A 16117-nucleotide genomic window follows, 5' to 3' on the forward strand; every position below is an offset into this window, starting at 1 on the left:
ACTACTAGAAAACGGGGGTCATCAAGACAAATGAAATATGGATGAAAACATTTCTGAGGGAACATGATACATTTTTGTTATAGGACAGTTGTACTATGAACTTACTAGTAGTAAATGTTTAATGGGAGTTTATTTTTCTGTATTATTTTTATTGGAAGTATTACTATCTCAGAGGTAACTGGTTACACTAACCAAACCTGAAATATTTTTGGTTATTCATCTTTGCTAAGATTGCTACAAACTGATAGAATTCAGATTATATAGTTATGAGAGTGTATTTTTAAAAGTGATATATTAAATTCATCAAGTTATTTGCAGCTAGTTATGTATGCCTGCTTTGGTTATCTACTGTTGCATAACAAACTGCCCAAAACTTAGTGACTTGAAACAACTGTTCAGTCATCTCTTGTGACTCTTTGTTAACTGGACCTATTTGGGGGGGTGGTTTCCAGTCCGCATCACTTCCACTGGGTCTTCAGTCATCTGGGAACCCGACTGGGCTGGATGGCCAGAGGGCTCACTCCCGTGCTGCATGTTGACTTTGGCTGAGACTTCAGCTGGAGCTGATAATGGGAGTGACTTTGTTCTCCTTCACCTGACTGCTTAGGTCATGGTAGCTGGGTTCCAGGCGGCAGTCTCAAAAGCCAGCATCTCATGAAGTAGGCAAACACTTCCAGTTCTCCTAATGCTTAGGCTCAAAGGTTTCAGAAAGCCTCTTGGCTATATTCTGCTGGTCAAAGCAATCACAGGGGTACTTCAGACCCATGCAGAGTGAAAATAAGCTCCACTTCTTGATGTGAGGAATAATGTACATACAGGAGGGGAGGCAATAATTGTTGGAAGCTATCATTGGAGACCAGTTACCAATTACTACAGTTCTAAACTGACTAGTTCAACAAATACTTACTCGAATGTTCACTTTCTACCATATACTGTTCTGTTCAGTAATAAACTACATTGATAATGCCCCTGCTCTCATTGAGTCTGTATTTCCTTAGAGACATGAAGTAAATAAGTGAAGATAATACTTTCAGATAATAATTGCTATTAAAATAAAAAAGCAGAGTATGAATACAGGTGCCATTAAATAAGATGAAGGAGGCTAATGACTTAGCAAATGTATACTTCAGCTAGGGCTGATACTGATTCTCAGGTAGGTGATAATTCGTGCTTTAATTTACACATCTCTGTTAGCACAGGATATAGTAACAATGCTGTCCAATAGAACTTTCTGTGAGCATTCTGATGGCACTGTCCAGTATGGTTGCTCTAGCCATATGTGACTTGAGTATTTGATATGAAACTATTGCAACTAAAGAGCTGAATTTTTAAATTTTACTTTTAACTAAATACTTATGTTTGGCTTGTGGCTTCTGTATTGGACAGCTCAGGTCTAGCATGTAGAAGATGCTAAACATTCTTGCTCCATCCCAGACCTGTCTACTTTCTTGACCTATTACAGCTTAGTTTCATTCCAAATAGTAGCCGTGTGGCAGCTAGGTGTAATGGAAAACAAATACAATGTGGAATCAGATACATTGGGTTTTAATACCAGCTCTACTAGTTTTCCATCTTTGGATGAGTTGTTTAGTTGTTTCCTCAGAGCACTTTTGAGAGAGATTAATGTGAGCAGAACAATAAACATTATTTCCATTTGAAAACGTCCATTTAAAAAGAAGAGAACATAAAACTACAGGAATAAAAATAGTTTTTAAGGTGGAATTATACACGATTATTTTTCTAATTTTCTCCTATGTTGTGTTTTGAAAAATAAAAATTAAATTGAAATGGTCTTTAGCAACTTTTTTTCTTTATAAACAGTTTTTAGAGCGATCTGTATTACCAGTAACTTCAGCTGCTGTAGTGTGACTGACTATGGTGAATTTCTTTGTTTAGCTTTTTATGTGCATTTACTTGCTGATTACTTTTCTGCTTTGTATTTATTTTACTTCTGAGTCTTTTTATGTTCCCTAGTTTTTTTTTCTTTGTGTGTTTTTCCTTTTTTGACCATTTTCTTAACTGTAAAATAATTTTGAGGCTACATTACTTCAATCTTAACTATGTTACTTCATTCTTAATATTCTCCATAGTGATAACTGTTCTGATTCAGATTTTTCCTTTCTTTATTCTTATTTAAATCTCCTGTGCTTTTCCTGTTTAAGGCTAGACCACATTAATTAAGATTTTTTTTTATTAAATTAAACTTTATTTAAAAAATACTCTTAAGATTATAAGAGTATGCTATGCTTACTTGGATAAGGGAATTGTCATATCAGTTAAATAACAGTAGCTAAACCTAAAAGAGAGAAATCAAAATTAGCTTAAACACAGAAACATCTGCAGAGCTGTGCCATGGCTGTGGGTGGTCAGGACCCGGCTGCCGTGAGCTGAGTCACACCTGCAGGTCACCCCTGCCCCTGGGCCCTCACGGTGACACCCTTCTCCTCCTTGGGAAGGGGACCTGAGGATTCAGGGGATCCTGGGACAGCTTGTGGCCTCCGTGGGCTGCAGGTGGAGCAACAGGAGCAGAAGGACCACTCGGGAAAGGCTGCAGGTGGGCTGGGTGTCCGCCAGCATTTGTCTGATGCGGTTGCCTTCTCATAGCTCCGTGAGGTCTCTTCAGCCCGCACAGCTGCCTCCCAGCTTTTCTAAGCCCTATTCTCGCGCAAGAGGAACTCCCTTTGTAGAAGGACCTGGCTCTCTCCAATTCTTTGCCCATGTCTTCGGCTTTCTTGTTGCACAGCTGGAGAATCTGAAACTTGGGGGGAGTTCAGTTTCTACCCCTAAAAGAGAAATCAAAATTAGCTTAAAGACAGAAACACCTACAGAGCTGTGCATGGCTGTAGGTGGTTGGGACCCAGCTGCTGTGAGCTGAGTCACACCTGCAGGTCACCCCTGCCCCCTGGGCCCTCACGGTGACACCCTTCTCCTTCCTGGGGGGGTCTAGAGGATTCAGGGGTTTCTTCACTTAATCAGTTTCTTCTCAATTTCTGCACACCTCTTTTCCTCCTGAGCGTTTTGGCTCTCAAGTTGCCTGGTACGTTCTTGGTGTAGTTCAAGCAGATTCTGGAGCTTCAGCTGAAGTAGTTGACTTTCCAGATGTAGGATTCCATACGTCAGAGATGATTCCTCTGCCTGGAGGGCAGCTGTTTGTTTTCTCAGCTCTTCATTCACTTGCTTTTGTTCCCTCAATGATCTGGCTCTCTCAGGACTTTGAGGGGACACAGGGGAGTCATCATCGTGCATGTCAGCCTTCAGTGCCACTTCTGACCCAGGGATAGGGTGTTGGCAGTTTCTTGCTTCCCGCTTCTGCTTGACTTTCAGGCTCACGCCATTCAGGTGATGTCTCAGGGACGCAAGTGCACAGACGGCCTGGAGCAGGGTCTCAGTGACTGACAGTAGTCGGCTGACTCCCTTTTTCATGGCCTGCTCTGCATGTGTGTTCAACTGCAACAGTCCTTCCTTCCCCTCCTCCTTTTCCCTCAGCTTCTGCCTGCATCTTGCCATGTCCTGGGCAAGGACCTCTGCCCTGCCTGGAAAGCAGTGTTTCCTTTCCAGTCATCCAGCATTTTCTTCCCAGGTTGTTCTCCATCCTTCTGTGATGCCCTATGGGTAAGTTTCTCATCAGTGGCCTTGGGAAGTATAAGAGGATGCCCCCCTCTCCCCGAATCCCTTTTCAAAAAGGCCCAGAGTGATCTGAGGGGATAGCATCAGGTGTGTGGCCACCGCTGCCAATCTCAGGCTTTGTAGGCTGGGAGGACTGGCTTCCCCTGAAGGTGGCTTGCTGGTGTCATCCATTTGAGTCGTTCATTCCGCAGTGTTACCATGGTTTCCAGGTACTTCTTGGTGGGCAAAACAGCTTCTGCCCTGAGCCTCAGTGTGTCATGAATTCCATTCTGTCCTTATCATGTGAAGCATCTTCACAAAACCCACCAGGTTCCTCCAGGGGACTCTACAGAGTGTCTGCACACAACCTGTCAGGGTCCCCCAGGGGACTCCAAGGAGTCCTGATAGGTATCCCCAGCTCTTAGCAATCGCCAGGAGAGCTCCCCACAGGCACTCCAGGATCAGCTGGCACATGAGTCCAGCGGCAGCAGCAGGCCTTCCATGGCTGTGGGGGCTCCATAGCTCTGCCTCTGAGTGCTAGTGTCTGTGGTTGGAGGGGACTGCTCAGAACCCTGCAGTTCTGTTGCTAAGGGCAACAGGGGACCTAATAATAGGGCAGGTCAGTTAGGTTGGGGAGGGGAGGCCAGTCAGGTTCTAGAGCACTGCTTTCCCTACCTGGCTCTGCAGCCAACCTGGGTGACAACACAGGGCCAGGCCAGGTCCCTTTCTGTGTGTGAGGGCAAGTCAGGGCAGAGGTGCTGGGCCACATACCAGCTGAGGCCCTATCTCTTAATTTTCCACTTTTGCCTCAGGGATTTCCACTGCTGTCCACCAGGGTCCTGGCATCTCACTCGTCCGAGGCTCCCTCCCTCCTCCTGTTGGTCACTGTGGGTGTCAGGTGAACATGTTCCCAGACACTGTTTATGGAATCCTGGGAACACAAGGCAGGGCACACCACAGCCATGCTGTCTGCTGCTCAGCCCAGTGGGTTTCAGCAGCACATGTCCCCAGACTAAGATGTGAGTGCCCATACACTTCCCAGGGGTCCTTCAGGAAGGGGTGCTGGTCACACAGAGACAGGCCTGACTGTATAGCCTGCCTGTGGATGATGGCTCAGGCCAGCCATGGGGATGGTGATCTTGAGTCTGACTGGGGTTGCTGCTGGAACCTCCACCTGGACGGAGTGGGGGTGGGTCAGGAAGCAAGATCACGTTCACACCCATCACTCGGGGCAGTGTGTGAAGTTCAACTCAAGTGTCTGAAGTACAGGGATCGGGGAGGACCTGAACACGTGGTCCACAGCCTTGCTCTGCTTGGTACCCTATGTGTGGGTGCCCTACAATGACACCAATATCATGGGCACCATGGAAATCACCAAAGATCACCTGACCTTAACTGTGACCTCCTGTCCACTGGGGATTCCACTCAGGTGTACCACCAACCAGCGCCCCTCTCAGGAGGAGTCCATGGAGCTCACTCCCTCTGCCTCCCTGCACAGGACATGGATGCCTTTGCTGTCTGAAGTCAGAGTTGGCATCTGCCAGTCATCCTGTGAGGGGTGGACTTGCTCCTGGATGAGGCCGCAAGAGCCTTTATTTCAGGTCTGGAAGGTTGTCTTCATCACTGTTTTGAGCAATGACAGAATTTGTTTTCCAGTTCAGTGTTTCTCTCTTCAGCTGCCTAATCTATCCATTAAACTATTAATTTCAATGAGTTTATTTTCATTACCGTAATAGTATTGTTACAGATATAATTAGTTCTTTTTTAAATCTGCCTGTTTTCTTTTTATGTAGCCTTCCTTTTTTAAAAATATTTTTTTATTAAGGTATTACTGATATACACTCTTATGAAGGTTTCGTATGAAAAAACAATGTGTTATTACTTTGTTTACCCATACTATCAAGTCCCCACCCATACCCCAATGCAGGCACTGTCCATCAGTGTAGTAAGATGCCACAGATTCACTGTTTGCATTCTCTGTGCTACATTGTTTTTTTTGTGACCCCCCCACACCATGTGTACTAAACATAACACCCCTCAATCCCCAACTGCCTCCCTCCCGACCCACCCTCCCACACCCCTCCCCTTTGGTAACCACTAGTTCCTTCTTGGAGTCTGTGAGTCTGCTGCTATTTTGTTCCTTCAGTTTTGCTTTGTTGTTTTACTCCAAGAATGAGGGAAATCATTTGGCACTTGTCTTTCTCCACCTGCCTTGTTTCACTGAACATAATATCCTCCAGCTCCATCCATGTTGTTGCAAATGGTAGTATTTGTTTCTTTCTTATGGCTGAATAGTATTCCATTGTGTATATGTACAACACCTTCTTTATCCATTCATCTACTGATGGACACTTAGGTTGCTTCCATTTCTTGGCTATTATAAATAGTGCTGCCATAAACATAGGGGTGCATATGTCTTTTTGAGTCTGAGAAGTTGTATTCTTTGTGTAAATTCCAAGGAGTGGGATTCCTGGGTCAAATGCTATTTCTATTTGTAGTTTTCTTCGTGACCCATATGCTTCTCAGGGGCATCATGAGTTTTCTGAGGAACCTCCCTATTGTTTTCCACAATGGTTGAACTAGCTTACATTCTCACCAGCAGTGTAAGAGGGTTCCCCTTTCTCCGCATCCTCACCAGCATTTGTTGTTCTTAGTCTTTTCTATACTGACCATCTTTACTGGTGTGAGGTGACATCTCATTTTGGCTTTAATTTGCATTTGCCTGATGATTACTGATGTGGAGCATCTTTTCGTGTGTCTGTTGGCCATCTGAATTTCTTCTTTGGAGAATTGTTTCTTCATATCCTCTGCCCATTTTTTAATAGGGTTATTTGCTTTTTGGGTGCTGAGGCGTGTGATTATTTAAATATTTTGGATGTTAACTCTTTGTCAGGTATGTCATTTACAAATATATTCTCCCATACTGTAGGATGCCTTTTTGTTCTGTTGATGGTGTCCTTTGCTGTACAGAGAGTTTTTAGTTTGATATAGTTCCATGTGTTCATTTTTGCTTTTGTTTCCTAGCTAGAGGAGATGCATTCAGGAAGAAGTTGTTCATGCTTATATTCAGGAGATTTTTGCCTATGTTGTCTTCTGAGAGTTTTATGGTTTCATGACTTACATTCAGGTCTTTGATCCATTTCGAGTTTACTTTTGTGTATGGGGTTAGACAATACAGTTTCATTCTCTTGCATGTAGGTGTCCAGTTTCACCAACATCAGTTGTTGAAGAGGCTGTCATTTCCCCATTGTATGTCTATGGCTTCTTTATTGTATATTAATTGACCATATATGGTTGGGTTTATATCAGGGCTCTCTAGTCTGTTCCATTGGTATATGGTTCTGTTCTTATGCCAGTATCAAATTGTCTTGATTACTGTGGCTTTGTAGTAGAGCTTAAAGTTGGGAAGCGAGATACCCCCTGCTTTATTCTTCCTTCTCAGGATTGTTTTGGTTATTCGGGGTCTGTTGTGGTTCCATATGAATTTCAGAATGATTTGCTCTAGTTCCTTGAAGAATGCTTTTGGTATTTTGATAGGAATTGCATTGAATCTGTAGATTGCTTTAGGTAGGATGGCTATTTTGACAATATTAATTCTTCCTATCCATGAGCACGGCATGTGTTTCCATTTATTGGTATCTTCTTTAATTTCTCTCATGAGTGTCTTGTTGTTTTCAGAGTATAGGTCTTTAACTTCTTTGGTTAAGGTTATTCCTAGGTATTTTATTCTTTTTGATGCAACTGTGAGTGGAATTGTTTTCCTGATCTCTCTTTCTATTAGTTCATTGTTAGTGTATAGGAATGCAACAGATTTCTGTGTATTAATTCTGTATCCTGCAACTTTGCTGAATTCAGATATTTGATCTAGTAGTTTTGGAGTGGATTCTTTAGTTTCTTTTTTATGTACAATGTCATGTAATCTGCAAACTGGGACAGATTAACTTCTTCCTTACCAATCTGGATGCCTTTTATGTCTTTTTGTTGTTTGATTGCCATGGCTAGGACCTCCAGTACTATGTTAAATAACAGTGGGGAGAGTGGGCATCCTTGTCTTGTTCCCAATCTTAAAGGAAAACCTTTCAGCTTCTTGCTGTTAAGTATAATGTTGGCTGTGGGTTTGTTATATATGGCCTTTATTATGTTGAGATATTTGCTTTCTATGCCTATTTTGTTGAGAGTTTTTATCATGAATGGATGTTGAATTGTGTCAAATGCTTTTTCAGCATCTATGGAGATGATCATATGGTTTTTGTCCTTTTTGTTGATGTGGTGGATGATGTTGATAGATTTTCAAGTGTTCTACCATCCTTGCATCCCTGGAATAAATCCTACTTGATCATGATGGATGATATTTTTTATGTATTTTTGAATTCAGTTTGCTAATATTTTGTTGAGTATTTTTGCATCTATGTGCATCAGGGATATTGGTCTGTAATTTTCATTTTTTTGTGGTGTCTTTGCCCTGTTTTGGTATTAGAGTGATGCTGGCCTCATAGAATGAGTTTGGAAGTATTCCCTCTTCTTCTACTCTTTGGAAAACTTTAAGAAGGATGGTTATTAGGTCTTCACTAAATGTTTGATAAAATTCAGTGGTGAATCCATCTGATCCAGTAGTTTTGTTCTTAGGTAGTTTTTTGATTACCAATTCAATTTCGTTGCTGGTAATTGGTATATTCAGATATTTTGTTCCTTTCTGGGTCAGTCTTGGAAGGTTGTATTTTACTAGAAAGTTGTCCATTTCATCTAGGTTATCCAATTTGTTGGCATATAATTTTTCATAGTATTCTCTAATAATTCTTTGTATTTCTGTGATGTCTACAGTGATTTTTCCTTTCTCATTTCTGATTCCATTTATGTGTGTAGACTGTTTTTTTCTTGATAAGTCTGGCTAGAGTTTTATCTATTTTGCTTATTTTCTTGAAGAACCAGCTCTTGCTTTCATTGATTGTTTCTTTTGTTTTATTCTTCTCGATTTATTTATTTCTGCTCTAATCTTTATTATGTCCCTCCTTCTATTGACAGTGGGCCTCATTTGTTCTTCTTTTTCTAGTTTTGTTAATTGTGAGTTTAGAGTGTTCATATGGGTTTGTTCTTCTTTCCTAAGGTAGGCCTATATTGCAATATACTTTCCTCTTAGCACTGCCTTTGCTGCATCCCACATATTTTTTGGTGTTGAATTATTGTTGTCATTTGTCTCCATATATTGCCTGATCTCTGTTTTCATTTGGTCATTGATCCATTGGTTATTTGGAGCATATCATGAAGCCTCCATGTATTTGTGGGATTTTTCATTTTCTTTGCATAATTTATTTCTAGTTTCATACCTTTGTGGTCTGAGAACATGGTTGGTACATTTCAATCTTTTTGAATTTACCGAGGCTCTTTTTGTGGCCTAGTATATGATCTATTCTTGAAAGTGTTCTATGTGTACTTGAGAAGAAAGTTTATTCTGCTGCTTTTGGGTGTAGAGTTCTATAGATGTCTATTAGGTCCATCTGTTCTACCGTGTTGTTCAGTGCCTCTGTCTCCTTACTTATTTTCTGTCTGGTTGTTCTGTCCTTCAGAGTGAGTAGAGTGTTGTAGCCTTCTAGAATGAATGCATTGCATTCTATTTCCCCTTTTAATTGTTAGTATTTGTTTCACATATGTAGGTGCTCCTGTGTTGTGTGCATACATATTTATAATGGTTATATCTTCTTGTTGGATTGACCCCTTTATCATTATGTAATGTCCTTCTTTGTCTTTTGTGACTTTCTTTGTTTTGAAGTCTATTTTGTCTGATATAAGTACTGCAACTCCTGCTTTTTTCTCCCTATTGGTTGCATGAAATATCTTTTTCCATCCCTTCACTTTTAGTCTGGGCATGTCTTTGGGTTTGAGGTGAGTCTCTTGTAAGCAGCATATAGATGGGTCTTGTTTTTTTATCCATTCAGTGACTCTATGTCTTTTGATTGGTGCATTCAGACCATTTACATTTAAGGTGATTATCGATAGGTATGTACTTACTTCCTTTGCAGGCTTTAGATTCGTGGTTACCAAAGGTTCAAGGTTAACCTTCTTACTCTCTAAGAGTGTAACTTAACTCACTTAATATGCTATTACAAACACAATCTAAAGGTTCTTTTTTTCTCCTCCTTTTGCTTCCTCCTCCATTCTTTGTATATGTGTCATATTCTGTACTCTTTGTCTATCCCTTGATTGACTTTGGGAATAGTTGATTTAATTTTGCATTTGCTTAGTAATTAACTGTTCTTTCTTTACTGTGGTTTTATTACCTCTGGTGACAGCTATTAAACCTCAACGACACTTCCATCTATAACAGTCCCTCCAAAATACAGTGTAGAGATGGTTTTTGGGAGGTAAATTCTCTCAGCTTTTGCTTATCTATGAATTGTTTAATCCCTCCTTCAAATTTAAATGGTAATCTTGCCTGATAAAGTATTCTTGTTTGGAGGCCCTTCTGCTTCATTGCATTAAATATATCATGCCACTCCCTTCTGGCCTGTAAGGTTTCTGCTGAGAAGTCTGATGAGGGTTTGGCTTTCCTTTGTATGTGATCTTATCACTCTCTCTGGCTGCTTTTAATAGTCTGTCCTTATCCTTGATCTTTGCCATTCTAATTACTATAATTAGAAGGTTTTTTTGCATTTTATTTCATTTAGAATTTGGAAATTCTTATCTCATAGACCTAATGTCAGCTCTCTTTTACCTGTGAATACTAACTTTGCACAGTAAGTGTCTGGATGGCAGCTCTTCTTATCTCCCCACTTGCCAGTGGATTTGAACATAATGTTCCATACTTTCTTTTGTTTGAAATGTTCCAGACAACCTAAAGTTTTATTTCAGAGAGAGTCAGGTAAGCAGTGTTTTTCTCTTAACATTTTGCTGTGGACAGTAAATCAACGAGGGATTATACAGCAAGCTATAGTGCCTGATTACATTTCTGGACATGACCATTGAGCTGATTAAAAAACTATCTCTAATCATGAACTCCCTTAAGTTCTTTTCTATATTTTCAGCCACTTACTGAATATTCCTAATTAGATACCCCTTATCATTTCTTGATAATACCTTTGGACTTAAAATATATAGAGTCCTGATTGATAGTGATATCAGCCTTCTTTGAGTCATCTGGGCTTAAATTTTCTTAGTTGTCTTTGATACCTCCCATAACTACATAAACAATCATCAAGACGAGAAATTCATTTTTTATGGTAATCCTGCTCATCATTGCCTTAGTTCAGGCACTTAGAACTTTGTATCTGGATTATTGTTGTATTCTGCTGCCACTAGACGAGTCTTTTTTAATCAGTACTTTCATTCCTGTTACTCAAAAATTTTCAGCAAATCTCCAGTGGAAAAGTTTAAATGACTTATATTTCCCATAGTAAGATATGGCATACGAGAGTACTTTGAAAATCTGAAAACTTGCAAGGAATTACTGCCCTCTGATCACTTTTGTCAACTTTATTTTCCATACTTCATTACAAGAGCCTTTCACTTTAAGGCAAATGAAAGCTCTATTCCTCTATTCTAGTTACTCTTTATCTCTAGTTGGTTCAGCTTAATATTTGTTAAGCATTTATTTTTTACTTAGTTGTACAGTTGACTCTTGAACAATGCAGGTTTTACCTGTGAGGGTCCACTTACATGGAGTTTTTTTCAGTATATTGGAAAAATTTCTGGAGATTTGAGAATTTGAAAAAACGTTTTTCTAGCTTTACTCTAGGAAAACAATATATAAAATACATATAACATAAAAAGTATTTGTTAACCAACTATTTGTTATCAGTAAGGCTTCCAGTCAACAGCAGGCTATTAGTAGTTAAGTTTTGGGGGAGTCAAAAAAGGTACATGGATTTTTGACTGCACAGGAATCAGCACCTCTAACCCCCATGTTGTGTAGGGTTAACTGTGTCTTTATGGAATATACAAAAAAGACACATTTTCCTTTCAATTTCAGTTGTTTAATCTTCAAAACTGAGCTTATAGCTTTTCCCTTCTATAAAGCTTGATCACCCTAGCGTACAATAAATTTTTCCTTTCAACTAGAAATGTGGAACTCAGTAACCTATGTTTGCCCCCCATTTTATGTGCAAGGTAACATAAAGATAACACATATATAAAAAGATATATAAAACATGAGCAGTTTAATGAATAATTTTCAAGTGAACATCTGTGTAACCACATCAAAATTCAAGAAATGGAGTATTACCAATACCTCAGAAGACTATCATATGCCCCTCCCCAATCAAACTTCCTTTCCCTCCTCCCTAGAGGTAATGTTATCCCTTGATGATAATCATATTCTTACTTCTCTTCATACAAGAAACAAGAGATATCTGTTTAGCTACCTGTGTATGCATCCCTAAGCAGTATGCATTTACTTTTTCTCAAGTTTAAGAGAGTGGAATCACATAACTTTTTGACCAGTTGCTTTGAATATTTGTTGTTAAGTGTAGCTGAAGTTGGTTTTCATTGCTGTAAAGTATTCATTTATTCATCTTATTAGTGACAAACATTTGTGTTGTTTCCAGTTTGGGGCTATTATAAATACAGCTACTAGGAACATTAACTTATGTGTATCCTGTGTGCATATGCACAGTTTTTAAAGGTTATATCCCCAATAATTGAATTGCTAGCTCACAGAATATGTGTAACTTCAGTTTTATTAGATAAAGACAGTTTTCCAAAAGATTGGCCCAGTGTAGACTTCCATCAACAGCATCCTTCCTTGCCAATACTTGGAATTGTTGGATTTAGGATTTTGCTATTTTCTTAGATGTGTAGTGATATCTCATTGTGCTTTAAATTTTGCATTTCCCTATTTCCCAATGAGGGTAAGCAATGTTTTCATATGTTTATTAGCTGTTTATAGTTCTTCTGTTATTTATTTCTATTCTGTCCCTATTTTTATGTGGAGAACTTATTTAAAATGGATTTATACAATGTTTTTACTTACTAAAAATGTTAACCTTTTATCAGCACCAGCTTGGCCTATTATAATACTGTAACAGATTGGCTGAACACTAGTCTGAGACAGGAAGAAATTTTGGTGTCTACCCTAACATATTAAAAAAGAATTTTTTTAATTAAATTTATTTAAATCAAAAAAGGTACCCACTTCCCCCCACCCACATCTTGTAACCATCAATCTGTTGTGTCTTTGACCTTAAATTTTTTTTAGTCATAAGAGAGATGACATGATATTTGTCTTTTTCTGATTTATTTCACTTAGCAATAATGCCCTCCAAGTCCACATCCATGTTGTTGCAAATGGCAAGATTTCCTTCTTTTTTTTTTGGCTGAATAATACTCTGTTGTGTGTGTATGTGTGTATATACATGTGTGTACATGTGCATATATATGTTTATATATGTATATATGCTGCAATTTCTTTATCCCTTCATCCATCAATGGACTTCTGCTTGGCTGTTGTAAATAATACTGCAATGAATATGGGGGTGCCTGTCTTTTAAAATCAGCATTTTTGTTTTCCTTGGATAAATGCCCAGAAATGGAGTTGCTGGATCATGTGATCTACTTTAAATTTTTTAGGGAACCTTCATTCTGTTTTTCATATTGGTTGTATCAACTTACATTCCTATTAACAGTGTACAAGGATTCCCTTCTCTCCAAAACCTTGCCAACACTTGTTATTTCTTATCATTTTGATAATAGCCTTTCTGACAAGTGTGAAGTGGTACCTCATTTTGGTTTTGATTTCCATTTCCCTGATGATGATTGAGCATCTTTTCATGTACCTGTTGGTCATGTGTGTCTTTCAGATCTTCCCATTTTCTAATAGGATTGTTTTGTCTTTTTGGCATTGAGTTGTATGAGTCTATTATCTTTTGTATTTTTGTGGTATCGGTTGTAACATATCCTCTTTCATTTCTGATTTTAAGTCCACTCTCCTTTTTTCTTGGTAATTCTAGCTTAAGGTTTGGTCAGTTCTGTCATTTCAAAGAATGAGCTCTGATCTATTCTATTGCCTTTTTAGTCTCTATTTCATTTATTTCTGCTCTGATTTTTGTAATTTCCTTCTTTCAAACTTTGAGCTTTGGTTGTTCTTTTTCTAATTCCTTGAGGTGTAAAGTTATGTTGTTTATTTGAGACTTTTCTTATTTTTTGAGGTAGGCATTTCTCACTATTAGAACTTCCCTCTTGAACTGCTTTTGCTGCATCTCATAAGTTTTGGTATGTTCCATTTCTATCTTCATTTGTCTCAAGGTATTCTTTTATTTTTTTTTCTACTTTGATGCATTGCTTATTCAGTAGCATGCTGTTTAATCACCACATAGTTTGTAAATTTTCAAGTTTCCTTCATGTAATTTCCAGTTTTATACCATTGTGTTCAGAAAAGATGCTTGATATGATTTCATTCCTCCTAAATTTATTAGACTTGTTTTATGTCCTAATATGACCTATCCCGGAAAATATTCCATGTGTCCTCAAGAGGAATGTGTATACTGTTGCTTTTAGATGGAATGTTCTGTAAATATCTGTTAAGCCCATCTGATCTAACATGTCATTTAAGGCTGATGTTTCTCAATTGATTTTCTGTCTGGATGATTTATTCAGTCATATAAATAGGATGTTAAAGTCCCCTACTATTATATTGCTGTTTATTTCTCCCTTTAGGTCTGTTAATACTTGCTTTATTTATTTAGGTGCTACTATGTTGGATGCATAAATGATTACAAGTATTAAATCCTTTTGTTGGATTGACCTTTTAATCATGTAATGCCCTTGTCTCTTATTATAGTCTTTGCTTCAAACTCTGTTTTGTCTGATACAAACATAGCTACACCACCTTTCTTTTGGTTTCCATTTGCATGGAATATCTTTTTTCCATCCCTTCATTTTTAGTCTGTGTGTGTCTTTACATCTAAAGTGCGTTTCTTACACACAGCATTGAAGAATCTTGTTTATAAAAATACCCCACCTTTTATAAGAAGACTTGTTAACAAGCAAAGCTTTTTGCCCTATCAACATTAATTTGGTAGTAAAATGTATTGGTCAATCAACAGTTCTATTTTGTGAGTGCCTGCTGTGTACCATGTACTTCTTTAAGCTTTGGAAACAAGAAACAGATTTCCTCCAATCACAGTCTTATATTTTAGAGTCAGTATTAAGAGCTGCATCTAATCCTGATTTATGCCATAGCAACAATGAACAATCATTGACAGGATTTAGATTCAAAATATTGAGGCAGTTAGTGGTCAATAAGCATGAATCAGACTTTGGTTTCAGTACTAATCAGAAGTGTATGACCGCTTGCATATTATCTAAGCTCTCTGAAATTCAGTTTGTCATCTGCAAGATAGAAATAATAGCCTATAATATTACAATGATTCAGTGAGGCATTTAATGCATGTATATTGCCAAGCACATCACCTGACAGGTGTCTGTCATCAAGAGTGATGAAATCTAAAACCACCATATCACCTAGTACTTCTGCTAGTATCAGGTTTCAGGTTGGAAACCATGGTGAGGAAAGGAACTGGAATGGCTTCCATGTGTGCCTCAGTCACTTGTGAAGATGGTAAATGATTCATTTTCCCTTTTAGGACATTTAGGTTGTGGAATGGAGAAGGCATATATGGAACAGGAAAGTGAGATACTCTAAAGCATCTGGAGTCCCTTTAAGTGCAAGAGCAAAATAAAAGGAAAGCCAGTATTGCCACATCTGCCTTCTACTTCCATTATACATCTGGTGGAGAGTTTTGTTTTTGCTTTTTTGTTTTGTAATATGACAGCATTGTTTTCTACCTCTGTTTATATCCCTTATTGCCTCTTTCATTCTCATTTTATTGTTGTTCCCCTGGCAATATTAAAATGAAGATTTTTCTTTTTATTTGACTGGCATTGAAACTAAAAGTTGAATGTGAAAGCAGTAAAACTGAAAAATATATATATTCCAGGCAGTGTTATCACCAGTGTATTGTTTTGTACTGTTTCATTACAGCTTATAGATTTTCAGTGGAAACTGGGGATGGCTGTGAGCTCGGACAGTTGCAAATCACTGAAGTATCCTTATGTAGCAGTGTTGCTAAAAGTGGCAGATCATTCAGGCCAAATAAAGAACAAGTCCTTTGAAATGACAATTCCACAATTTCAGGTTTGTAATTTAACTCATTCAGTTTTAGTTCATTGTTCTGTAACTGCTGCTTTAAGAGACGTATAAAATCTTTCTTAAAGGAAAATTTTACAATTGTTTCATTTACAGTTTTGATGTGCTTTATTTATTAGTGCACATAAAAGATCAACTTTTTTTCTTTGGGAATTTGATCAATTATGTTCAATATTATTGATGTAATATGCTGAATTGAGTACTGTACCATTATATCACTCTCACAGTACCCCTTGGTGAGTATATTTCGGAAATTTTCATCTTCTCTGGCAGACATTTCCTTTGCATTTATTTAATTCTTATGCTTTGTAGGCTTATTATTCAAGTATGATAAGCTAAATGAATGTTATCTTTGAGCAGTGCTGACCCTGCATT

General features: G+C 38.4%; 2 protein-coding genes across 3 annotated transcripts in view; one reads left to right on the top strand and one right to left on the bottom strand.

Annotated features, from left to right (window-relative positions):
- UCHL3 (ubiquitin C-terminal hydrolase L3) overlaps window positions 1-16117 on the bottom strand; it is a 125520-nt gene that overhangs the window by 66410 nt on the left and 42993 nt on the right. The window lies entirely within an intron of this gene.
- The window catches only part of COMMD6 (COMM domain containing 6), a 30571-nt gene that overhangs the window by 11083 nt on the left and 3371 nt on the right, over window positions 1-16117 (top strand). Inside the window, exons 1-2 of one of the 2 annotated variants that reach the window (XM_073212505.1) lie at window positions 5184-5207; window positions 15578-15730. In XM_073212505.1, the coding sequence (XP_073068606.1) occupies window positions 15605-15730 (126 nt within the window). In that variant the 5' untranslated portion in view covers window positions 5184-5207; window positions 15578-15604. Of the gene's footprint in view, window positions 1-5183; window positions 5208-15577; window positions 15731-16117 lie in introns of those variants that run through there. The other variant, XM_037010270.2, reaches the window with a different exon arrangement.

The sequence above is a fragment of the Manis javanica genome, chromosome 9 (assembly GCF_040802235.1).
Source record: "Manis javanica isolate MJ-LG chromosome 9, MJ_LKY, whole genome shotgun sequence".
Taxonomy (NCBI): Eukaryota; Metazoa; Chordata; class Mammalia; order Pholidota; family Manidae; genus Manis; species Manis javanica.